The 27,037-nt window shown below is 38.3% G+C and overlaps 1 protein-coding gene across 15 annotated transcripts in view; it reads right to left on the bottom strand.

The window, feature by feature from the left end:
• Positions 1 to 26,837, bottom strand: part of ERBIN (erbb2 interacting protein) — a 79,498-nt gene extending 52,661 nt beyond the window's left edge. For 6 of the 15 annotated variants that reach the window (XM_060690669.2, XM_087885731.1, XM_087885734.1 and 3 more), the window contains exons 1-3: positions 25,704 to 26,771; positions 14,909 to 14,954; positions 491 to 547 (exon numbers count right to left, since the gene is read on the bottom strand). In XM_060690669.2, coding sequence (XP_060546652.1) covers positions 491 to 547; positions 14,909 to 14,950 — 99 coding nt within the window. In that variant the 5' untranslated portion in view covers positions 14,951 to 14,954; positions 25,704 to 26,771. Of the gene's footprint in view, positions 1 to 490; positions 548 to 1,987; positions 2,020 to 14,842; positions 14,955 to 25,671 lie in introns of those variants that run through there. The other 9 variants (XM_034440989.3, XM_087885736.1, XM_087885737.1 and 6 more) reach the window with 6 other exon arrangements.
• Positions 26,838 to 27,037: the final 200 nt, after the last annotated feature.

Raw genomic sequence — 27,037 nt, 5'->3', positions numbered from 1 at the left:
CAGAGTCTCTGCTTTAACAATTCTTATATATATACAGCCATAATAGAAAATTATGTCATGCCAATATCTGTGGACCTCTGATAACCAGTTAAGAGTGTAGGAAAGCAATGTAAACATTTTAATTTGGTCAAAACATCTTCCACAAATGGCAGACAAGGAAATGTATAGCATTATCTGAAAATTAAGTTCTAGCATTCATAGATTTGATTCCTTGCCTTCTCTCCATTCTCCCTTCCCCCATTCTTTGCTTTGTATATTTATTTATGATGCCAAGGATCTAATGACTAGAGAAACAGAGACAGTATAACTAAGGCTTTATCATTTTAAGAACAGAAAGTTTTTAATTTCAAACTATGCACTTAAAATTGAATAGGTAAATCAAGTAAAATGTTCTTTTATTCCTAACTGCTATATTTATTTCAATAAAAAAGCCCAACTAAAATATTACTTGTTAAATAATTAAATGGGTTGTCCATGCAGTCATGCTTACCACTGGATTATGATTTTCTCCCTGTTGCTTCTTCCCTGAGCTTTCAAAACCAACATTCTGTGAAAAGGGAAACAATAACTTTGGTCAAAACTATAACTCTATACAATATTCTACAACCTTCTGTTTATTTTTTGCTAATACTTCTCCTTTTTAAAATATTAACCAAAATAAGCTACAGATCAAACACCAAAGTGCAGTAACAATTTTAAAAGATATTAGGATATGTACAATAGAAGAAAATCTATAAAAGAACCCAAAATACAGTAATTTGCTACCAAGTGAGGGTGTTTCACAGAAAGGGAGCTATCAAACTGAAGTTCAGGTCCCTTGTTCAAGAATATTGCAGCTGTATTCCAACAATGGCTTCATATTCGGGTAGATTTGTACTACATAAGGCAACTCAATCAAATCTTTTATGTGAAACAGGTAAACAGGGTAGATATGTCAAGTTATGCCAATAAACAACAGTGTCCAGCTTCAAGGCTAAAAAGCAAAGATCAATAATGAGAAAACAAGCTAAGCAACGGAAGAGACAGAATTGAACTATGGTTAGTATACAAATGCATGTTGGATGTCTGGTTGCTATTACCTGTTTCAGGGCTTCTTCCTAGTATGCTAGGCACTTTCTGTTAAGGGGAGAACCTACATCTTATTCAATCTCTACTAAGTCAAATGCTGAAGAAACTTTGCCAAAAGCTTGTCAAAAAGTCTAATAACTTAGTATGTTACAGCTCACTACAAAGGCTTTGCACCGATTCCAAAAACTGACGAGAAACTAGTGGAACTAAGTTCTGTTCAAAAACATCCCTTTCCAATTAGCAGCCCTGCTCCCCTCTTTGGGGCCAACTCAAGGCAGCCCAAAATAGAATGCATTATGATTATCTCCTATGCCTTTTAATATACAACCACAAGGAAGGATTATTCCTAGACTTTAAGCTACCGTAATTGTCATCTATATGCTAATGAGAGGGATTCCTCTCAATTCTATATTTCTCCATTGCTATCAGTTTGACATTGAGTATCTCCAAGGCCCCTGAATAATTTCAGGAAGTAAAGTAATCTATATGCAGTAACAAATACAAACAAAACTGAGTTCCAAGAGACAGCCACGCTTTCATGATTTGCATCATGATAACCAGCTGATGCAGCACTCTGGTCATTATCAAGTCTAAAGGCTACTGGAATTTTTGGAATTGTCTATAGAAATATAGCAAGCAACAGAAGAAACAGTAAAAGCTTTAACCAAACTGTGACAGCAATAAAACTGCCATTAAAAAAATGTGCCTGGCTGCATAGTGTCTCAACTTACAACCAAAATTCCAGTCCCAATTGTGGTCCTACATCAATGGCTACTTGTAATACTTAACCCAAACATAAAACACTACAGTAATAGTGCCAGCTATTCTGCTTGATAGATAGATTCTGCTTGACAAAAATTTATATTTGTACCTAAGACAATATGTATCTATGTATAAAATGCAAAATGAGAATACTAACCATATGACAGATTTTAACTTTGAACAGTTATGTCATCTGGATTGAATATAAGAAGTGAACAGTAGGGAATGCCATACTGCGCACAATTAATTATTGTATCTCCCAAAGATTGAATTCTTTTTCATATACCTAAAAATATTAAAGGCATTTTGCAGTTATTTCAGTTCAAGATTTAATCCTAGGTTATTTAAATTGTTTTTTTTCTTAGCGATATATTAAATTTTAAGAATAGAGTGAAGATTCCACCCCCCTCCTCCCAATCAGGCCAAGTTGGTTGGGCTGCTTTGCAACTTCAAACAGCAGTTCTAGACAAGTATTTCATTAAATAGTACAATTTTCTGGTACAATTCAGAATCATTAGTTCCATCAATTATGACAAACTATCCTGAGGCAGCATGATAGCAAGGCCCAAACCATGATATTGCAACTACATTTCTCAGATAAGGTTCCTATGCTAGAATGCGGAGTTGACCTTTTGCCAAACAAATTGCTTTTCATTCAAGGAAAGAAGTTTTATATTGGTAACATCTATCCACAAACATTATTTCAATAGCCTTCTGGCTTATCCACTTGGATTTTTGGAAACCGTAGATTGGCAGTAATATTCTTTGTAGAAATTGCTAGCTTTCTCCTTGCAACCCAACTCCTGCTGATTAGTGTTCTCCCAATGTTGGCATCATGAACACATTCACCAATGCCGTTGCACAACTTTATTTTGTGCATCAGTTGCACCAGTGGTGAAATGCTCCCGGTTCGGACCGGATCGCCCGATCCAGTAGTGATGGAGGCGGGAGGTTCGGAGAACCGGTAGCAAAAATCCCTGCCTCCCTCCCCATGCCCAGTTGAGCCGCGCGCTCATCCGAGGCTTTCTTTTTTAATTTTTAAAAGCATTTTTTCTACAACCCCTTCTGCTGAAAAACTGCTTTTAAAAGTATTTTTAAAAAAAGCCTCTGATGATCGCGCGGCTCAACTGGGATCATCAAAGGCTTTTAAAAACATTTTTTCTATAACCTCTTCCAAGGTTTCAAGTAGTGGGTTTAACCTTTTCAGCCCATCATTGCATAGGATCAGATTATCTGAGGGGCCACCTTTATCCAATTACATCTGCCAGTCCCATTAGATCTGGAAGAGAGGGCATGCTTTGAGTCCCATCTTCTAGGGACTTACTAGTTGGCAGGTCCTAGGTGGGCTTTCTCTGCTGGTACCCACCTTCTGGAACACTTTCCTTCACAAAGTAAGGTTAAGTCTCGCCCCTGTTAATATTCTGTAAATCCGTTAAAATCTGCTTATGTCATTTGGCTTGGAATGCCAGAAGAGGGGTGATATTCAAAGATAGCTCCATCATTGTACTTAATTTATTTTCTCCTGTGGGTAGTGGTTTGTATTTTAATAATAACTTTTTCCATTTTATTAATAGCTGTTTATGTCTTATGTTTTATTTAATTGCCATACACCACTCAGTCACTTCTTGTGAGATAGGTGACCATATAAATTTCATACATAAATAAAAATGCAAGAGCAGCTTTCAGTTCCTTTCATTGGTGGAATCTATACAATCAGCCTGAAAGTTATTCATGGAGTCCAAACTTTTTGGAAATAGTTTTGCATAACATTTCCCAACTTGTGAAATATCAATAATTTTTGTTGGAGGTCCTCAGTAATATCCTTTGAGCTATGATACACTTCCACATACCGTGTTTTTAAGATGAGACTTTGAAGATGAATAGCCAAAATTCTGTTCTTTTTTATAAGGCAGGACCTTCTACATTTACATCCGATTATCATACCAGTGATTGAACACATGACTTTAATTTCCCCTTCAAATAAACTGATAATCCTAGAGGCTTAAATTCATTTGCCACACAAAAATATTTAGCTTAGGATCATTTTCCTCAATAAATGAACAATTATGATGTTTTTGACCCATTTGTTAAATTGGGACTGGTTTTAGGTTAATTTTTATACAGAAATATTTAAATTTGAAGGAGTTCACAAACTTTTAAGCAGCATGTGTATAACTGATTTTACATGGAATACATTCTTATAGTCTATTAAAACATTCCTTACCACCAAAACCCAGAATGTTTCCAAAAGTTGCTGGTAGCATCATTTTTAAAATTTCAAAATAAAATGTTATGAATTTAGTATCATATAAAAATGTAGTTCTGAGAAAGTAAATGTTATTGACCACTATCAGACGTACTTGTACTGTAATAAGACACATGTAAGGTTGCACACCAAATTCCTAAATTCAAAGCTTGTAGGCAACAAATGAGGGTTTTTGTTTTTCACTTGCAACCAACTGCAGAACAGTTATTTAGGGATCTTCCTTCAAAATACATCCTGAGGCCCTTCATATCCTTCTGCACTATTATTTTTAAAATGCTTCCAAAGTCACTGCTTACTCGTTGCATTCAAAGTTTAATTTCCTGAGTATCCAATAACTACTTCCCTTCTGCTTTTTTTTAAAGGTTGATTCCATTTGTTTTATAATTAGCATCATTTTAACGAAGCTTTACACTTGAATATAAATTCACCAATGGAACCTCCTTCCACTCAGGATGATCCCCATAGGATATAAAACTCTTCTTTTGTGTATTATGTAGATGTGTAATTAGAATTGTTGCTCTGCCTGTAATTAAAAGTTGGGGGGGGTCACCACTTGGCCCAGGCAGACAGGAGTGCATTGTGGTATCTGGCAGCTTTTCTCATAAACCAGGCCTTTAACTTCATGTTCTTGGCAAAGGCCACTAGCTGATAATTGTAATTGTATCTGCTTCCTGAACGTAGAACTTAAAAGAATTTATTCTGCTTCACTGGATTGCTTAGAAGACTTTGGGTAGAGGGCATCCCACTTTTATTTATTTTATTGCATAGATGGATTCTATAGTACTTTTACAGTGGAAGGTGCCTAGCTGATCAGACCTTTTGCCTATGAAATGAATAGCATTTTCCTTTCATGTCAATATAGATACTCTTTCTAAGCACTTCAGTTCCAAATTTAATTTACTGTTCCATTTAATACACTGCTATCTACTAAATAGAATACTTTACTTTGTTGTCATTGCATCTAGCACAACAAAATTAAATGCCATCTTCAGTGTTGTTGAATTCAATTATTCCAGGGGTGTCAAACTCGATTTCATTGAGGGCCACATCAGGGTTGCATTTGACCTCAGGGGGCAGAGTGGGCGAGGCTAGGGTGACCATGGCTGGGATGGGCGTGGCCAGCTCAACATCCTGCAGCCCTGAGCTGCAACTCCCCATGGAGTTTTTGCTGGCAGAGGCACTGCGGGTCAGTCCTTTGCTGTTTTCCAGGGCAGCCCCATGGCCAAATCTAATCACCCTGTAGGCCAGATCCGGCCCCCGGGCCTTGATCTGACATCCCTGAATTATTCCATCAAATCAAATCAGTTTATTGCATGAGGCCAATATATAGGTAGTCCTCAACCTATGACTGGTTGTTGAACATCATTTTAATTATGATGAAAAAGCTCCTTCCTCAGAGTGATGGCTGACACACACACACACACACACACACACACACAGGGTCAAATGACTATGTTTCAGGTATTTGGAAACTGGCACGCTTTTCCAACCAATTGCAGTGTCCGTGGTCACATGATGACATTTTTTGTCAGTTTCCAACATTTTCCGCCAGTTTCTGGCAAAAAAAATGCCCATTCAGCAAAATGGATTCATTTAACAACTAGTTTTTCTCTTTATGACAGTCATAAAATAAATCCAATTACATGTTGTCTCGATTTACAAATGCAATGACTTACAGCTAAAATTCCAGGCTCCATTGTGGTCGTAAATTGAGGGCTACTTACACAAAATAAAATGATTTTATTTCTCTCACACTTTTAATGTGCAGTAGTACGTGTCAGGCTCTTTTAGGCAGGCTTAGTCCGAAAACAAAAGCCACATAAATTTCTGGAAAGATTTTTATTGCCATTAAGTTAATGTAGCAGAACCTTGGAAGCTTGTTAAATTCTCCCACTCAACTTCTATCTCATGTAATGGAAGCAGAGTCGCTCTGAATCCCTTTTCTTATGCTTCTCCCTCCCCTGGGCTGTGTTGTGGCCCGCCAGCAGCCAGCAGAGCTGGCAGCAGAGTCGAACAGTGAGGAGGTCGCGGAGGAACTTGGCCCAGTCCTGAGGGCTGGGGAAAAGCTCGGACCAGGGCTCTGTATCTGAGGCAGAGAGGGGACCAAGGCCATCTGACAGTTATATGCAGCCTCTGGAGTCTGACAGCAGCGAGGCAGAAGAACAGCGGGAGCCTGTTCCCAGTGTGCGCATGCGCAGAGCTGCCAGATGATAAGAACAATTAAGGAAACACGGTCGATTTGGGAGTAAGGCTTGGAGATGATTGGCCCCTCCCATAAGACATAAAAAAAGAGAGAACGGGACATGGCTTTTGCAGGAAGCAATTAGTTCATCTGGCCGATTCAAGATTTGAAAATTCTGTTTGTGACTCTGTGCCAAGTTTGGCCTTGCCCTGCATCTGGAAATTAGCTCTCTGGCAGCATTCCACGTGAGATAGGTGGGTGTTGATAACCTTCCTCTGAAAGACTATTTATCAAGCCTTGCGGACTGCAAATGAAAGTAATTTACAGTCATATAAATAAAAGAGGTTTTGCGGGACTAAGATTGTACTTTATACTTTCTAAGGAAGCCCATGTCAGAACAGGCTGAAGTACAGGTAATTCTTGCTTTGCAACCATTAATTTAGTGACCATTCAACGTTCCAACATTGCTGAACGAAGAGATGACCATTCCTTGAATGGCTATTTATGACATTTATTGCCAGATTCCAATCAGTAAAGCCATTGGGAAAGCTGGCAGAAGTCACAGGTCACAGTCATGTGACATCACACTTAATAACCACATGTGATTTGTTTAGCAACCTCAACCAGAACTTCTGTCGCAAATCTCATCATTTTTCGTTTTATGGCCATATCATTTTAGCAACAGAGTTATCAATTCCAACTGCAGTCATTAACTGAGGACTATCTTTATCTCTTTTGCAATGGTCCCTCTATTTTCTCAGGGTCTGTTACACATTCCATCATAACACTAATATTCTTCCCAGTATAACTCAGGTTAAAAAAACTGAACAGTTTACCCATTCTATTGCACTGCTGAAAAATTTTGGAGAAATCACCCACAAAGTAAAATCCCATCAGAAAACACATACAGCACAATTTTGCAGTTAAAAGAGAAGAGAGTGAACAAATATTGTACCATTATACTCTTACATTTATGAATGATCAGGTCTGTATATTCAAATGTCATAATTTTTAATATGAAAAAGTAACTTATTAAAGTATTCTTCAACAAGATTGTGTTGCTAGCTTAAACAAATGAATCAGTTTTTTTCATTCTAAATTGAACATTCCATTTTTAATAAAATATTCTACAGGTTTAGAAAATAAAACATGTAACACATTAACCACAAGTTTAATTTCTCCTATTACCTTCCCTCTTACAGAACTACAGAACTGGAAAAGATGCCAAAAAAGGTCATCAAAATCACTGAAGCTGTGACTGCAACTTTATGAAACTAGACATTAGAAATTATAGTTAAAAAAGACAGTATAATTATGGAACACAAAATCCTGAACCATATGAAGAGTTTTTCTTCCAACCTAACAATGTTAAAGGAATATTAAATGTGGGAATCTTCAGACAGAAGAGGAAGCATTTCTTTATACATTGTAGACAACTCTGCTATTTACTATTTATGCAAGCATCAAGTTACTTTTCCAATCTTGCCTATATCAATCTCATTCTTCTGGCCATGCATTGAAAAATCATGTAAGTTGATTTCCAATTTAAAAATAATTTTTAGATTAGAAAATCTCTATTTTCAATGTATTATAATTAAACAGATGTCTGTGAGTGCTAGATATATTCCATCCAAGATATTTAAAAGTTACTAGCAATGAGAAAACTTTTAAGCTTCTCTTAAATAAAATCTGTCAGATATAATGCCAGAAATAATTCCTAGGTGAAATCAGTTTTCCCTGTTACCAGCCTGAAGAATACCAACCCATCATGCAACCACCCCCCAAAGAATTTTTTTTAAAACCCTGCTTACCCTTTTCATTATGAAAATATAATACCAAGAACTGTTAACTCGATGCCTTGCTTTTTAAAATATTCAAGCTCACAAAACAGGATGTGGTTCCCTTGACTGAAAAGACTATTACTGAGAAAAAATATATTTTTGTTTTATTTTTTTCTTTATTTTATTTTTTTGCTTACTTTATATTACCGAAAACAATTCTATTGAACTCCCAGTTTCAAGCAGCAGACCTTAAATTTGTTTTATATTTATAGCCATCCTTCCCCAGGTGATTTATACCATTTGGGTTAATTTCAAAGAAAGACTGCCATTTGCCCAAAGCCATCCTATAAGCTTTGGCAGCCAAGTAAAAATTTAAACCTGACTAAGGTGCTGCAAATATATTTAAAATATAAGCATGATTATTGTTAAAAGCTACTGTTCTAATATCTTGCCTCTCAAACTTCTTTCAACCATGTGGTTTTGGAGTTCCTTATGTTCTTCCGTTTGTAGATTCTTGACCTAGTCCACTGACCTACTCAGATGGTTGAGAAAATAAGAAAAATTGAGCTTCCCCATCAGGGGGAAATGACATACTGATTTTATAAAATTAAAAACATCTTTTCAAATAATGATGTGCATAAATTTAAAAATTCTATGCAAGATCATCCAACACTATGGACTGAGATATCATCAATATGCTGATGATACTCAGCTTTTCATCTCCATTCCTGGTGATTCAAGCAATGATGTGGCTGCCCTTTCTCAATGCCTGGAGGCTATAGGGCAGTGGTGAAATCCAAATTTTTTTACTACCAGTTCTGTGGGCCTGGCTTGGTGGGTGTGGTGTGGCTTGGTGGGCGTGGCTTGGTTGGCATGACAGGGGAAGGATACTGCAAAATCTCCATTCCCACCCCACTCCAGGGGAAGGATACTGCAAAATCTCCATTCCCACCCCACTCCAAGGGAAGGATACTGCAAAATCCCCATTCCCACCCCACTTTGGGGCCAGCCAGAAGTGGTATTTGCCAGTTCTCTGAACTACTCAAAATTTCTGCTACCAGTTCTTCGAACTGCTCAAAATTTCCGCTACCAGTTCTCCAGAACCTGTCAGAACCTGTTAGATTTCACCCCTGCTATAGGGGTCTGGATGGATGACAACAGGTTTCATTTGAACCCAGGCAAGATGGTGGATGCAAGTGACCTCAGAATCTGGTTATCATCATTCTGGATGGGTCTGGACAGACCTGTTGTGCACCATGGGGATCCCTCCTGTACTTGCGACTCCTGCTCAAAGAACAAGTGGTAGTCATGGCTAGGAGGGCCTTTGCGCTCTTATCTTTTATCATGACATCCTGCACATGGTCACTCATACCCTAGTCTTCTCTTGGCTAGATTACTGCAATACACTCTACATAGGGTATACCCTTGACAGGTATTCGGAAGCTACAGCTGGTACATAATGCAGTGGTGCACACAGTTCTGGGAGCCCCTAGTATTGCACATATAACACCATTATTGCACAAGCTGCATTGATTATCAGTTAGCTTCTGGATGCAATTCAAGGTGTTGGTTGTTACTTTTAAAGCCTTATATAGCATGGATCAAGGGTATCTGCCCCACTTGTCCCAATGGAAAATGCCTGCTATATATTCCATCTGCTAAGGAATTTCGGCTGGCAGGATCAAGGAGAAGAGCCTTTTCTGCTGTGGCCCCATCCCTAGGGAATACTCCATCACCAGAAGTGAAAACTGCTCCCACCCTTATGATCTTCTGGAACACTATTAAAACTGGCCTTTGCCAGTTGGCTTGGGGCTGGGGAACGGGGACACTTACTACTGCAGGTGGTTGATGGGATCAGAAGACCTGTTTCCCATGCTGTCTTGAATAATAAAACCGTGGAACCCACTTTCACATTATGTTTTAGAATTCAGCTAGAAATTTATTTCAGCAAATGCACTCATTAATTTTCAAAGCATTTAAACTGCACTTCGCTAAATCCATGGAACTAGAAATTAAAATTTGTAGAAATTTTCAAAATTTATGTTGCAATTTTGATGTATTGCTATAAAAATATGAATGAATTAACTTCAATGTTTTACAAATCTGAATGTAGCTCAAATCTAGGTATAGTTATTTAGAATAAAATTTCTTTAACTTCAATAGAATTATTTAAATTATGAAGAATCAATTGTCAGTGGATTAAATTTTATAATCTGTATCAACCTGCATTTAATGTGTTAATGCATAATAAGTCATTAAAGAACCACTGAAACATCTAATTTTGTTTAATTTGTAAATGCTAACTATCACAGCTCTTAAACGTTCACAACAATTAACACTTTAAAATAGGGTGAGTAGGCAGTACAACTGTCAGTGGCCAAGGGCAATACAATTTCAAAATGTTAATAGCCAAGTACAGAACTATAATTCCATTACTAAAGGAAAGTATTTTTTTTTCCTTAAGTGAAAAATGTTAGCTGAAGGGACATTGTATAATTTCTAATTTTTGTTAGATAAGCCTAAAAAAATCACAACAGAATTTTTGTTTCATGTTTGTTTCCTGCTCAAAATTGAAAGAAAATTGCATTCCCACCAACTTTCAGTTATATGACTTCTACGAGCTCTTACACCAGGCCTGTCAAACTGGTGGCTGCATGCCGGATGAGTCATATGCAGGCCATGCCCACCCGTTCTGCAAATGAATACATCACGTGACACGATTGAATTCATCACGTGTCGTGATATATCACGTCACACGATCGAGTTTGACACCCGTGTCTTACACCCTGCAAAAATGAACACTCTAACTGCATAAGTATTGTAGCCTACCGATTCATGTAATATCTTTAATCAGATTGCAATCTTATCAAAATGTAAGCTATTGTAATATTCTCCAAAGCATGATGTAAATACAAAAGCATAGAATGATATAAACGTGCACATCTATTCACAGACAGACATATTTACTATTGCTTCAATAACTAAAAACCTGAAGTGACCTAAATCGCATAATGAAAACTCTACTGTTATAGCACAAAGGAATTGCCGATACACTTAACAGTTTAAAAAAATATCAAATATAGGTAATCCTTGAATTACAACCACAACTGGAGCCAGAATATAAGACAAGCAGAGCTGTTAAGTGAGACATTGGTGTGATTGCAGTTGTTCGCTCAACAAATGCAATCCTGGCTCTCCCAACTGTGGTTATTATGCAACCCCACAGTTGTTAAGCCAATGGAGTGAAAGAGCTGTCTGACGAAGGAGAGCAGGCAGCTTCCCTGTGTGCACGGATGAGAGCTCCTGTGGAGGGCTACAGAAAAGAACTCAGATTTTGGGGATCCAAGCTTCATTTCTGCAGTCTGCCACAGGAGTTCCTTTCACTTCCATGCATGAAGGGGAACTCCAGGGCCTGCAGAAACAGGGCTCAGAATATTGAGATCTGACTTCTGTTTCTGCAGGCTTTTAGAGGAGGTTCCTTTCCCTTCTGTGTATGGAAGGGAATTCTACACTGGGCGGAAGAAACAAAGCAAGGATTCATAAGATCGGAGTTTCATTTCTGCAGCCTGCCAAAGGATTTTCCGTGCTGCCCCCTTCCCCTGTGTATGGACGGGAGGGAAATCCCTCAGCAAGCAACAGCAGCTTTCAAGTTTCCCAAGCAGTTTCCCCACTGACTTTCTGGGAAAGCTGGCAAAAAAAGATTGCAAATTGTGGGCATTTGGCACTCTGGTAATAAGTGAAAACAGATTGTCAAGCACCAAGATCACAATAACATGACAGGGGAGGGCAACATTTTACAAAGGCAGACATTTTTGACCCATCGTAACTACAGGACCACTGTTTGATATTTGGGGGGTGGGGGAATGTAATTTTGTATCTTAATATAAATCATCTCTACTGTATAACTCAAATACTGGATACTTTCCATTTGAATACAACAACTGTTATTCTTTTCCATTCCCATTTGCTTATTGATTCTTTGTAGGGCTGCAGACTATTTACTAATTCAATTTATGCTTTTATCTTTTTTACATTTGTCATTTGAAAACAAAGCTATAATAGAAAAAGTATTATTAAAAGCTAAACTCTTTTATATGACAATATAAAGCTGTAGAAAAGAGTCAATGAATATTTCAAGAGTCTGTTAGATGGAATATTTCTCACAGTAACTGTACCATAAGTATTATTAATAGTTTTAAAGCAGTCTTTAATTGAATTTCCATAGAGTTATACATAAACATACCAAAGTTTTCAATGATGTTTTTTTTAAAAAAATGAATGCATTTATATGCAAACAAATACAATTATGATGGAAATGGATGCTCAGTTTTTCCTCCAATTCCAATATTTTCCAACTTGAAAATAAATCCATATACTGTGTCTCATACTGTACTAAATAACAATATGAATCCTTCCCAGTGGGGTGCTTCAACATTGCCCTAACAAATTTAAGGTATCTGTGAACTCTGTAAGAGGAACGTATTTTGGTTGCTGCATAACACGTAACTGTATGGTAGAGTTTTGCTTCATTTTAAAGAAACTCTTTTGGGAGGAGGGGGTTGTTTGTTCATTGTTGTTGTTGTCTGGCTTCACCTGGCTACAGTATGTTATAAATGTCAACATTGAAGATTAATTCTTCCATGTACCCTTCAGAAAGGACATAACTATTCAGCAGGAAACACATAGCTGGTACCAAAGTAAATAGCAAATGGACTATTTCTTTAGCTTTCCCAAAACCAAATGCACATATATTATAGAGAAGGATTGAAAAAAAAAACAATGCAATACAAAGTAAAGGAAAATATGGACCCACTGATACACATGAGGGTTTCCAGACTTTCCTCTACAACTCTGCTACACCTGTCTTGCATACTCTAGAGAGGTAATCACTAGCTAATTTACACTTGCCACTTATTTACCAGCAAGTAGCTAAATGGCACCGTCATTCTACATTCTTCTGGCCCAGCAAGAAGGCTTCTGCTAAAGCTTAGGTCACCTTTTCAAAGTAAGTTCCAATGCTTCACTCCAAATTTTAATCTTTATTACACATACAGTAAAGAATAAGAGAATTTAAAGGGGGGAAAAGAAAATGGAAGTAGATTGAAATTTACTCTGGACAATTGTAATATTTATGACAGCCCAACAATGTAAATATAGATATATGGAGAAAATGTGGGAACTGGTATTAAATTTACACTAAGAAAGAACCTTTACAAAAATAATGAACAATGTGACAGCAGCTAAAACTGCCTTACATGTTGAAAGAAAATTTTGGTCATGCATTGAACTTGTGAAAAATTTAAAAAGGTGCAAATCCATAAAATTATGTCAGAGATGATGATAATAACAACAACAACCTTTATTGTCATTATACGTGTATACGCAATATACCCATACAATGAAATTCACTTAACACCCAAAGACCAGGTCCAACACACATAACAATCACCAAACACACTCCCACCCACCACAATTCCCCACCCCTAAATGGAAAATAAAACCATAATTATTCCTATTGGGTTTTATGGATAAGGAATTAGAAAATATTGTAAATGGTAATTGCAATGACATTATTATATATAAAAATTTGGAATACCTATAGTGCAAGATTGGATTTTAAAATAAACTGAACTTTAAAAAATGGTGAAATTAACCAGAGAATAAACAACAAAGAATATTTTTGAAAATTGGAAACCTTATGTGGACTTTTTGTTGAAAGAAGAAAAGGTCAAATTGATTATTTTGGGATTTGGCAATTAAAAAGCCATGGAATGGATGGAGAAAAGGTTAAGATGACAATTACTCAATACAAAGAAGATATAATTTTGTATTTTTTCCTTTTAATTCTTTTCTGTATTCTTTTTTACTTTTTATCTTTTGTTTGTTCATTTTTACTATATTAAAACATTCTAATAAATTTCTTAAAATTGTAATGTTTATTATAGTCCAAAGACTATGTATTTTTCTATTAAATATCACAAAATCTTATATTCTTGAAAAGTATACCAACTACCGGGACACTTTGTAGAAATCACACATAATCAGTTTTAGAATAATGGCTAAATAAATATTTAGAATAATAGAATAAAGTTATAGAAATATTCATCATTGCCAAAAAAAAAAACCTCATTTGAAAAATAAGCCTGATACATATTTTCACTCTGCTTGGAATAATCCATGTATTATAATTGTACATATAGGTTATGTTAAGTAAGACTTTAACAAACTCACTTTTGATTTATTAAAGCAAGGATAGAATATTTTAGAGAAGATAGAACTCGTTAATTTTTATTCTAACATGATTTTTATGTCTGGTATGTCTGGTGGTGCAGTGGTGGGACTCAGCCAGTTTGCACCACTTTGGGAGAACTGGTTGTTAACTTTCTGAGCAGTTTGGTGAACTGGTTGTTGGAAAAAATCATTAGGGCAGAGAACCGGTTGTTAAATTATATTGAATCCCACCACTGCTGTGGTGGCGCAGTGGTTAAAATGCAGTACTGCAGGCTACTTGGGCCACTGCCAGCTACCTGCAATTTGGTAGTTCAAATCTCACCAGGCTCAAGGTTGACTCAGCCTTCCATCCTTCCAAGGTCGGTAAAATGAGGACCCGGATTGTTGGGGGCAATATGCTGACTCTGTAAACCGCTTAGTGAGGACTGTAAAACACTGTGAAGCGGTATATAAGTCTAAATGCTATTGCTATTATATTGCTTAGCTTTATTAATTATTAAATCATCACCTATTTTAATAATGGGTTTGATCACTTTTATATACAGCACTAACCTTATGTTACTTTGACATTTTTACTCAGTTTTACATAGCTTGTAAGTCTCTTTTCTATCTGCTTACTTTTTTTTCCTGCTTTTTCTTTTTTCTGGATTGTGCTTCCATATATCTATTAAAATTTTTAAAAGAAAAAAAGAAAATATAATTTCCATACATTCATATTACACAAATTGAAAAATTGACAAGTTGATTTAAAAATAAGTTACTTAAATCTGATTCAGCAGAAAAACATCTCAATATTTCTGTATAAAATTAAATGCAATATAGACAGAATTAGAAATATAATAACTTTTTGACTATTCTCCTACATTAAGAGTACATGTAAGAAAAATGTCATTCCACTTTGAGATATCTACTTTAAACCAAATGAATAGCAAACCTTAATGTGACCAAGTGTGCTTAGATGTATCCTTCAGATGTGAAAAGTATTAACAATTAAAAAGTAAAATTGCCTTCAATTTGAACTTTATGCCTGGATGGATAGCATGCATGCATTTTTCTAACACTTGTTCTTGACTCTACTATTAGAGAGCAAATGAAATAAATGTTTTGTCCACACTTTATAATAAACTGAATCTTCTCCTTCTTTGTTCTCCATCGTTAATTTATATTTAGCTTTAATATTACCAAATAAGACCCTGTCTTATATTTTTTTGAACCCTGAAATAAGTGCTTGGCCTTATTGCAATGCGCTCAAAAGCCCGATTGGGCTTATTATCAGGGGATGTCTTATTTTGGGGAAAACAGGGTATATATTTAATTGTAACTAGAAGCTAAATGGGAAGCGGTGGCTCAGTGGCTAAGATGCTGAGCTTGTCGATCGAAAAGTCAGCAGTTCAGCAGTTCGAATCCCTAGTGCTGCATAACAGGGTGAGCTCCTGTTACTTGTTCCAGCTTCTGCCAACCTAGCAGTTTGAAAGCACGTAAAAAAAATGCAAGTAGAAAAATAGGGACCACCTTTGGTGGGAAGATAACAGCATTCCATGCATCTTTGGCGTTTAGTCATGCCGGCCATATGACCATTGGAGACGTCTTCGGACAGCCCTGGCTCTTCGGCTTTGAAACAGAAATGAGCACCGCCCCCTAGAGTCGGGAACGACTAGCACGTATGTGCAAGGGGAACCTTTACCTTTACCTAACTAGAAGCTGCTCAGAGACTGAGAATAAGAACAATATTGCATTTTCTGCTCATTTTCCAATAAAGACCACAACACTATCTGAGGCAGTACTAAAATAGCTCTACAAAATCATGATTACCAGGAACTGAACCATTACCTTTTATTCAAGATGTTACAGATTGTTCAGTAGCATCCTCTTTTGGGGGGGGTCTTCAGTACCAATTTATGCAACAATGCATTCATCACTGCACTCGATTCAGTCAATCTTTCCTGGCTAGCATAAATCAGTCATGAAGAACAGGGTCAGACAACAAAACATTGGCCTTATAATAAAACAGCTTCTCCCTGCCCTCAGGCCATAACAACAGAAAGCCAACCCACAGAATTAGGCCAGATATGAAATCTGGCACCCAAGGCATCACCAAAGCACTTACCATTAAGTACTTAAATGCTGCCACTGGGTTATATTAGATTTGAGCACCTCTGTCCTTGGGGAGAAATTAATAAATCCTCTAGCTATGCTAGGAAAATATCTGATGATATATGAAAGGAAAGACCTTTTTGTTACCATATTGTCTCATTATAAGGATGCCTTAGTACAGAATCTCAAACTCACAGCTCAAAACTGCCCAGCAGCACTCCAGACCTCAGTTCACAATTATGAGCAAGCCGGGCCAGAGGAAACATTCCAACAGTGAAAATCCAAGACCTATTATCTTGCCCTGACCAGTAAGTTTTCCAGCAACAACAGGATCTTCTCAGCTACGCTCCAAGTTATTGCATGCTCAGCTCCACATTGCTGAGAACACGAACTTGCTGTCTTGGTCTGTGGCAGTCACTGCTTCTAAGGCTGCATCAGGTTCTTTGGCAGCAGTGAGGAGAGGACAGGCCAAAAAAAAAGATACCGTATTTTTTGGAGTATAAGACGCACCTTAGTTTTTGGGAAGGAAAATAAGAAAAAAGCTGATTGTCAGGTGGATCGGCCTCCCGGAATACCCCCAATCAGCTGTCCCCAGAGGTGAATTTTAGGAACAGGTTCCTTGGTTGTAAGCTCTGTGCCTTGCTTTTTTTTTTTTTTTTTTGCTTTTTTTTCTGCCTCTGAAACTTCTGAAACTCTGTTTCAGAAAAAACTTTTTTCCCTGCCTCTGAAAGCCTCCGAAACAGAGCTTCAGAAAAAAAGCCTCTAAAGCTCTGTTTGGGGGCTTCTTTTCTGAAGCTTCTTTTCTGGTGCCTTTTTCAGCTTCTGAAACCTCTGTTTGAGAAGCTGGGCGGGGCTATGTTCGCCCAGCATAAGACGCACCCAGATTTTCATCCTCTTTTTGGGGAGAAAAAGGTGCATCTTATACTTCGAAAAATACGGTAGGTTAGGAGGCTGGGGCTGCCCAAGGAAGGAAGAAAAGAAGAAAGCAGTTGAGGAGGACCTGGCTGCCCCGTGGTCAATGTCTTTTTACTTAATAGATTTATGTTTAATGACATATCATGCTACTTTTCATTATCATCACTTCTTATGACTTCTACATAATTTTAAAAAGGTTTTCAAGCTTGCGATTCTCTTATGAATATGCTGTACTTATGACAATTTAAGTTTGGGACTCTTACCTTAGTATATAATCAATCCACCTTGCTGACAAATTCTCTGTCAAATATAATCTAGCACCGCCTGGCAATGGGTTGGTCTACTTAACTGCCAAAATTCCCATCAGTGCTGGGGTACCATGCAAAGTGTATGAAGTTGGAAAGAGCCTTAGGAACTATACCGCTTTTCTACTGCACAATCAGGTTCTCAACAGCATCAGTGCTTCTAACTCTAGAACGTATCATTCACAACATTGCAGAATTAAGCTCTTTAAATCTTTCAGAAAAGGCCATCTAACTAGTCCTCCACACTCAAAAATAGAAAAACTGATGTCACAAGTTTAAATTTAACCATGAATTGATCTGATTAGGATGAAGACAACCAAACTCCACATATTTTCATGAACTCCACATCAATACTATACTATCATAATCAGTGGTGTAAAGCACCCTGTTATTAAGACCAGCTGCCTGCAATTACTGCAGGTTCGAATCTCGCCAGGCTCAAGGTTGACTCAGCCTTCCATACTCTCTAAGGTAGGTAAATTGAGGACCCAGTTGTGGGGGCAATAAGCTGACTTTGTATAAATATACAAAAGGATGAAGGCTATTGCTTAGCGCATTGTAAGCCGCCCTGAGTCTCCGGAGAAGGGCGGCATATAAATCAATTTTTTTTTTAAAAAAAAAAAGGCAAAATGTAAATGGAAGTTATGTTGTCCTATACATGGTTTGATAAATTTGAACACTCCAATAGTTACCATGAAAACCATGATTTATGATTATACACCAACAGCAATGCAGATGTTGCAGTCTCACATCACCACGTTTTTGAAGTTGTTCAGTGCCACCTCTGAAACTCTTCAATTATTTTGTCACAGATGCATTTTGACCAGTACACTAGCAACCACCTGACTACAATCATGGTTGTAACAGTACAACCAAATGTTGTACTGTAGCATTCCCAACAGAAACATGATTAATGTTCTAAAGAATTAGGCACAACTGTCATGGCCAACCCAAACTGGAAGACTCTGAAATCAGGAAGTCTGCTCTGAATATATCAGAGCAGACTTCCTGATTTCAACTTCAGAAGACAATAAACTATTGAGGCTGGCCTCAGCAGCAATAATCAAGAGCAGCTCCACTCACAACCAGGATGTTGATTGACTGCCCAACCCTTAAGCATACCATGCTCTATATCTGAGCCAAGCAAAAGCAAAAGTACTCTATGTACTTCTCTACCTGGTAATGGCATTCCTAGCTTTGATTGATTCTCACCTGGCAGAGACTCTACTTAAGAGTAAGCATTAGCTGACTCTTAACTGGGTACATCATTCTACCAGATTTCCATATTCTTAAAGCCCTGAATCTCCTGCCTCTCAACATTTCGGTTGCTGTGAACCTGGGTTGGCTGACAATCTTTGGATCATGACCTGGCAACACTGTTGCTACTTGGAACTTGTTTGCAAACAATCTCATGTATGATTGAGATTTTGTTGAGGTGCACTTACACTTACGTATGAAGTCTGCTTACTATTGTACTTTAACCAGAAATAAAGCCTGAAATATGTGGCCTGTAATATAATAGTAAGTATATCAACTGAAACTGATAAAACACTTTTTAGCTGTCATTGTCAAAGTGACATTGAAAAGCTATATAGTTAAACTATCAATCTCACCATTAAAACAGACCGGATTATGTCAACAAAAAAGATGCAAAGACCTTATTCCCACATCAGTAAATAAGCCATTATTAGCATTTCAGCTTCAAGTCTATAGGCAGTCCTCACTTAGTTATAATAATTGGGACTGGAATTTCAATTGTTAAGCAATGCAGTTCATCAGGTGAAATATCAGGAGTCCACACTGCTTAGCCAGAGCAGTTCCAAAAGTTCTAGTTGTGGTCATTAGGACAGCAGGCTTCAGCGACTGATAGAAGACAAGCCCAGCATGCAGAGACCTGACCTCTTTAGGCCAATGTTTCCCAAACCTTTCCCTTCGTTACCCAAAACCACTTACCAGAAAGTCCATTTTACCCAAAGTAAAACACTTTATTGATTTAAATATCCATGTTGTGATTGGTAATGGGTTAATTGGTAACAATGTAAAACCACTGTTATCCAATTTGGGGTACCAAAGGTGCTTTTCCAAGAAGCAACCAGACTTTCTGGTTTTTCTTTGAAGACTTTTGCTTCTTATCCAAATAGCTTCTTCAGCTCTGACTGGATGGTGGGGAATGGAAGGATTTATACCCCTTGCAAACAGCTGGTCATTTGCATTCTTTTTAGTGAGCATTAAGGGACGGGTATCAAACTGGCGATCCATGGGCCAGATACATCACATGCATGCCACACCCACCCCAGCCCCCAAAGGAGAAAAACATAATGTGATGACATGACGCTGCAAATTTGACACCCATGCCAAATTAAGGCCACCTGGAGGTTTATCTATGTCATCAGGGTCACCTGAGTGGTGCAAATGGGTGTGGCGCCTTCTTGGAACTGTTGAAGGACTGTGTTGTAGACTGGAGATAGATGATGTTGTATCTCTCTCCCTCTTTTGAGAGAGGGCTGCTCAATTTTGACATAGATGGCCTCTTTCAAACCAGTGGTCTTTTCTGTCCAAAATGTGGACTTTGCTGTCTTCAAAATAGTGACCTTTGTCTTTTAAATGCAGATGGACTGCTGAATCTAGTCCTGATGGGTTTGTTCTCCTATGTTGTGCCACATGTTTATGAAGTGGTTGTTTTGTTTCACCAATATACCGATATGCATATGGCTCACTGCATTGTACTGCATATACCACTTTACTCACTTTGTGTCTAGGTGTTTTATTCTTAGGGTGGATGCAAATGACCAGAATGCAAATGACCAGCTGTCTGCAAGGAGTATAAATCCTTCCATTCCCCACCATCCAGTCAGAGCTGAAGAACTTTCTTGGATAAGAAGAGAAACGTCTTCAAAGAAAAACCAGAAAGTTCATTTGCCTTTTGAAAAAACACCTTTGGGATAACTATGACCTGGATGACTGAGAATCTCCATAGACAATTTGGGGTAATTTATTCAGGTTTTTTTTTTCCCTGCTTGCTTTTGTCCCAGCCTTTCTCCTGCAGAGCTTCAAAGGAGCCAGCAGCTTCCAACGCACTGAAACCCACAGACTTGTTCTCCAGCAGTGCTTCTGGTACACGTTCTGCAGCTCACATTGGAAGCTGCTGGCCCATCACATTGCTTTGCAGGGGGAAGCCTGAGCCAATAGCAATGATTGGTCCAGAAAATCTAATATTCGTAGTTTTAGCTGTGGTTATGGTTTAGTAATAAAATAGCCATTCTGTGCACTTGATAAAATGAATTGCAGGTGAGTTTACACTTTTTAATCAAATGTGTTAGTCAGAAAAGGCATTAGCACACTAACATTGCTGTCCCATTCACGCTAACTTGAATAAACTTCAGGACAAAGAGATTCATCCAGAGAAATAGCAGTGCATATAATGGCCTTTTCTTTCAGACTGATTTTGCAGCAATAAAGAAACCAATAAATTTACTCAGAATAAAATCCCCAAATATGATTTTTTTAAAAAAACAAAACCATATGTCGGCAAATTCTCTTCCCTCCCACATTCTCAAATTCTGAAAAATCATTCCAAGTTTACAAAATATATTGAAAGAAGAAGTTCTATGGTATTTGCATTTTATTGAGTTTCACTTTTGCTTTTTAAAATATGTCAAAACGTTAAAACAAAAACATGTTTTTATTGAATAAAACATGATTTTGTGAGTTATATAATTTTAATTACACTAAATATCAAAGGAATGAATGCATAAATATCAGCTAGATTTATGAATTTAAGTGATTCTTTTCGAATATTTTGTTTAACAGAGCAATACTGTATATTTAATACTTCCTCTTTTATTACTTGAATATTTTATAATCTGTGATAGGCCATGTAGCTCCTTCCTCTTTCCTTCTACTTGCTCCATTCCTCCAATTTATTATGTTGAAACTTTCATACAGACTTTCCAGATTTCATTAGGTCCAGTTATATCATTCTCTATCTAGACTCCTTTTGTCTCAAGTTATCTATCATTAAAACATTTATTGAGTGTGTTTTTCCTTTCCTGTGAATTTAAGCAGAACAAATTGCCAGGGCACGTGGGCATGGACTAATTTCATTTTACCATCTCAGTTTGGTATCCCTGATACCAAATATTCTTCTTTATGGTTATTAAATAGATTTTAAAATCTCAGCTTCTAAAAACAATATTTTTTAATTAAGTCCTTTTTGGACACTTGAAATGATAACTAATCTAACCAGCTCAAGATTGACTCAGGCTTCCCTTCTTCCGAGGTTGGTAAAATGAGGACCTGGATTGTTGAGGGCAATATGCTGACTCTGTAAACTGCTGAGAGGGCTGTTAAGCACTGTGAAGCAGTATATAAGTGCTATTGCCTAATATCTATTGCTACACATTTATAATAAAATTAAAGGAGGAAGTAACTGAAAACCACACAGGTTATCTCTGGCCATAACTTGTCCTTTCCCTCCCTCATTATTAAAGAGTTCCAGCAGCAAAAAATAATAAATATAGCAAAATTCAATGGCACTGTAACTTAAAAGACTTAGTCCTGATTATTTTAACAGATTGGTTTTATACAGATACTCCTCAATTTACAACTGTTTATTTAGTGACCCGAGTGTTAAAACAGCACTGAAAAAAGTGACTTATAACCATTTTTCACACTGATCTTTGCAGCATCTCAATGGTCACATGATCATGCTTGGCGTATTTATGACGGTTGCAGTGTCCCAGGGTCATGTGATCAGCTTTTGTGACCTTCTGACAGGGGAATCCAGATTCACTTAACAACCATGTTACTAATTTAACAAATGCAATGATTTACTTAACAACTGTGGCAAGAAAAGTCATAAAATGGAGCAAACTCACTTCACAAATGTTTTACTTTAACAACATAAACTTTGGCCTCAATTGGGGTCGTAATTCGAGGACTCAGATGACTTACAGAATGCACCTTCTCCTTCCCCTTGCAGCTCTTTCTGTCAAAAAACCCTCTATTTTAGAAGGGAGATGGTATGACTGAACTATTGATGTAATAGGGAAACCAGTATAAACTGCCTCCCTTCTGTTCTAATGGAAGTCTGTGCTACATAAATCTCTCACATGAATGAAACAACAATTTCTATTTGCCTAAAAACAAATTTGTTTCCAATCCATTGTTTGAGCAATCTGAAATTCAACATGTATTTGGCATTCAAAGTGACACACCAAAACATACAACTAAAATAATGTCTTCTATCTTCATGCAAATTTATGATCACCTGTGTTTCACACTGAGAAAATTCTAAGACTTAACATAAATACACTCAGAGAAAAAAATAGAACCAGAAGCAGAAGTGGAGCATATTACCCAAGATCATAGTCAATTAATGTATGATAACTCCAAAAACACTTCATCAAAACTGCAAGTCGGTGGTTACTGACTCAATTAAACATTCTCAGAGAAGACCCACACTTTGTATGGCAACTAGGTTTGCTGTAAGCATAACATTGTTACTGTTACAAAGGATGTATCTGAAAAAATACACAAATAACATAGGACAAGCCTGAACCAAAATACTTTGGTGGCAGCTGTAGAAACAGATTCAAATCCCAATTTACTGAATGTGCCTTGTAATCATTGCCTTATGGGCAACTGAAACAATAGTACTTCCAACATTGACAGTACATACAGACCTACAGATATCTCTTTAAAGAAAGGTTGAATTATTATCAGACTCATATTTTTAATTGTAATCTCACTACTACTTAATAAATTTTGTATTTATTTATTTACTTTTCTTTCAAAGGATGCAGCTGGCAAAGTGCAGAAAGGCTTGCCTTGACAGGAATGAATTACCAGGAAAACATTACAACTTTACGCAGGAACACATAGACTTCATAGGCCCTCTGGGCATTATCCAATGAAAGGCCTGGATCCACATGTTTAGGTTATTTTACTTATTTCCAGGGGCATTGCAGACAGGCTCTTAATACCACCTCTTTAAACTGAACCATAGAAAAAGTGTCAATTCTTCAATATTCTGAAGCTGCTGAGTTTCCCTAATGTGGTATTTTCCAGTTATGTTGTTGTGACCATTCACGCTATTTACACACATGCTATGGTGTGTTTTTTTGCAGGGGAACAAAGGAATGTCTCTAAATTAACAGACTCTGCATTTGATTTATTAATGTCTGCAAAATATTATATTCACCTGTTTCTCTTATTACTTACTAAGTTAGGCTGATACAGTGGCACATAGTCTTATGAAAGTAGGCGCATTAATAATTAAATATATTACAATACACTTGCAAAATATAAACTGAAGAGCAGTTTGTAATCACCCAAAAGTTTTTTGATAAAGAAAAGTATTTATTCAAACGGGCTACAATTGTAAAATGTTGATTACGATTTCTAAAATATGTTGTATATATTATTTTTCTGACCAAAACTAAAGGTTTTGTACAGTAATAAAGGGAATAGAGCACCAATGCAGTGTTCTGAAAAGATCAATTAAAAATGTAATACACAAGCCAACTAAAGAAAATAGATCAGATAATTTACTGTCATAAACTCTCGATTTTCAGGAGTAAGAATCCCAATAAATCATTTTACACTAAACTAATGAACTTTTATGACATCAGAATTAGCCAAAAACTGCATCAAGACACACAAATTTTCAAAAGGGTGGCTAATGTTTTCTAGGTTTTTGAGTGGAAAAGATTCCAACAGTTCAAAATACAAATGTGAAGTTTTACAGCTGTAACTTCTATAGTTAGACATTTTTGTCCCCTTCAGCATTTAAAGTCAAGGCTAGGAATTAATATTGCTTTTGAAATGACTCTTTTCTGTAAAAGGACTACAGGTACTGTACTCTATTTCAAGTTCATGACTAAGCCATATAAGGAAGTTAAATTTCATTGCTATCTATTTTATTGAATATTGTTGGATGACAAAGTAATCTTTGCTCAGATCATGCTATCAGATGTAAAAAGGGCTTACCCATATATATTTTACTCTGACAAAGCTAACTGGAGTGGAAAAAATTACTTTTCCATCCATGTAGACTATAGAAATAAAAACATGTGTTTTCAAGACAAAACATACTTTACTTTCAGTTATCAGTTATATAATTTACAATTTTGCTCAATTCACTTTAAATAAAACATTCAATTCTTACCCAATCAACATTAAGTAATTCTACAAGTGGGATATTTTAATTCCATACCAAAAAAAAATCAAAGATTTTTGTTTTACAAAAACTTTTAAAAATCTTTTTAAACTACCTTCATGTTTCCTGATTACCTAATTATTCTCAAATTAAAATATCTAGTCCAAAGAACATTTTTTTCTTCTTTTAGGTTGCTATTATAGATTTGGTGTAGTAACTAATAACTCTGCTAGACTCTTGAACAGTTTTCGACTAATTTACCCGAAAAAGAAGTTGTTTAATCGGAATTGGAAATCGCTATCGAATATCTTCAAACTGCAGACCTTGGAAGAGGAACTGCAACTCTCATAAGCAGTTCATCAGGCCTTTCCAGCTGCATGAATCTACTCCTTAACTACCAAACAGAGGAGGAAATCGATCTTCCCTGTCCAACACCTCTTAACTTTTCTAACCTACAAGAGAAAAAGAACTTCAACTATAATATCAACAGATGGAAGGGGGAAAGTTGCCATTTCAGAAATAAGTTTCAACTGAATCACGAATGCACAATCAAGCAGTCCCATTGCAATACACTACCTTCCACTGTGGAACAAAGAAATTCCTGTTTGAGAGGCTTTAGCCCCATTCCTCCGCCCCCCCCTCCCTTCCCACAACACCAAATCCACTTTCTTTCACTCCAGTTCGGCCACGAACAAGTAAGCGAGACAGATACGGTCTATTGCAACTTTTCACAGGATTAGGGGAGTGAACTCCAATACTTGTATTATAAAAAGCAATTATGCGAGGAAGCCGATCAGGATCTCGGGGGGGGGGGTGGGTGAGGGGGTGGAAAGTACTTTCCCCCTCCCGCCTCCCGCGCAAAGCAATTTTTTTCCCCGAGACATTCAACAACCCCAAACTCCACGTACAAATTCGGACTTTTGGATGACGATCCGCCCACCTTACACTTCGGCCGTCCAGGTTTCCTCCATCTACAAGCGGGTCCCTTTCGCCACTCCGCGATGCTTTAAATCCAAATCAAGTTTTTCTCGAGTTAACAAAAAAAAAAAAGAGAGAGAGAGAAGCCAAGGGGGGAAAAAGGCCAACCTCGGCGAGGGCTGCGGGACACGACCGAGAGGAGGCCACAGAGAAGCGGGGCTGGAAGGGAGGTGGGGGAGGTCTTTGTTTTTTTATTTTCCCCTTTCCCTCCCCGCCGTTTCACTTTTCCGAGGAGGGGAAGGCGGTCTCGGTGGGTCCCTCGGCGTCTTCGCCCTCGCTTTCCGCTCTGACAAATACGCGGTTTCAGGTGCTTCGCACACACCGCCCAGTCCCGGCTTTAGAGTCACTTCCTGCCCTTCTCGAGGAGGAGGCGGCGGCTGCTAAGAGCAACAACGGGGCCGCAGTGCCTGCGCAGCAGCCTGGCTTGCTTCTTCCGAAGCGGGAGGCCGATCCCTCTCAACCCCCCCACCACCACCTCCGGCTTCTTCTGCGTCCGCTTCGTAGGCCGGGCCCCGGATGCCGTAGCAGCAGCAGCGCCTGCCGCAGCTCCCCGTTAGCGCCGCCGTCGCTGCTCCTGCCAGAGCCGCCGCCGCACGCGGTGGGGGGCAGAAAAAGAGCGGCGCTCCCGTGAGCTTTCCCTGCTTTCCTTCCTTCCTTCCTTTCTTCCCCTCCGCTCGCTCCTCGGTCTTTCTCTCCTTCGCACGGCCGGCTCCTCCTCTCCACACTTCCTTCCCTTCCTTCCTCTCGCCTTTCCCGCCCCTCTCTCGCTCGGCAGCTCCCTCCGTGGGCGCCCGCCGGCGACTCGCTCCAGCGTCTCCGCCGCGGTCCCCAGAGAGAAGGGCGGCGGCGGCGGCGGGAGAGCAAGCAAGCAACAGCGAGGGAGGGCGCTCGCGACCCACGAGGGCGGCGGGAACGGGGCTGTTGCTACTACTACGATTACCACCGCCGAGGAGTGGGGGGGGGGGGCGGGGAAGAGAGAGAGGGAGAGAGACCGCAGCGCCGCCCAGACAGCCAAGCGTGACTGAATGATACTCTCCTCCTACTCCCCCGCCGGAGCAGCTCCAGTTCCCCCCCCCTCCACCAACCCCAGACTTTCAGCCTCGGAGCCAGACAACAAGTCTAGAACCAAGGCGAAGCGAGGGGCAAGCGCGACTTAGCCAATCCGGAGAGAGGAGCCGCTAGCAACAGCCAATGACCCTGCTCGAAAGGGCGGCCGTGAAGGGAAGAAGATCATGTTAGGATGTGTAGGAAAAGAAAAGAAGAAAAAAGCGAGCGAGCGGGCGGGCGGGGGAGTTG

Source organism: Pantherophis guttatus, chromosome 2 (assembly GCF_059756535.1).
Source record: "Pantherophis guttatus breed Tessera chromosome 2, ASM5975653v1, whole genome shotgun sequence".
NCBI classification, from domain to species: domain Eukaryota; kingdom Metazoa; phylum Chordata; class Lepidosauria; order Squamata; family Colubridae; genus Pantherophis; species Pantherophis guttatus.
Note: the sequence above shows the minus strand (reverse complement) of the source record. Positions and strands in the feature narration are given on the sequence as shown.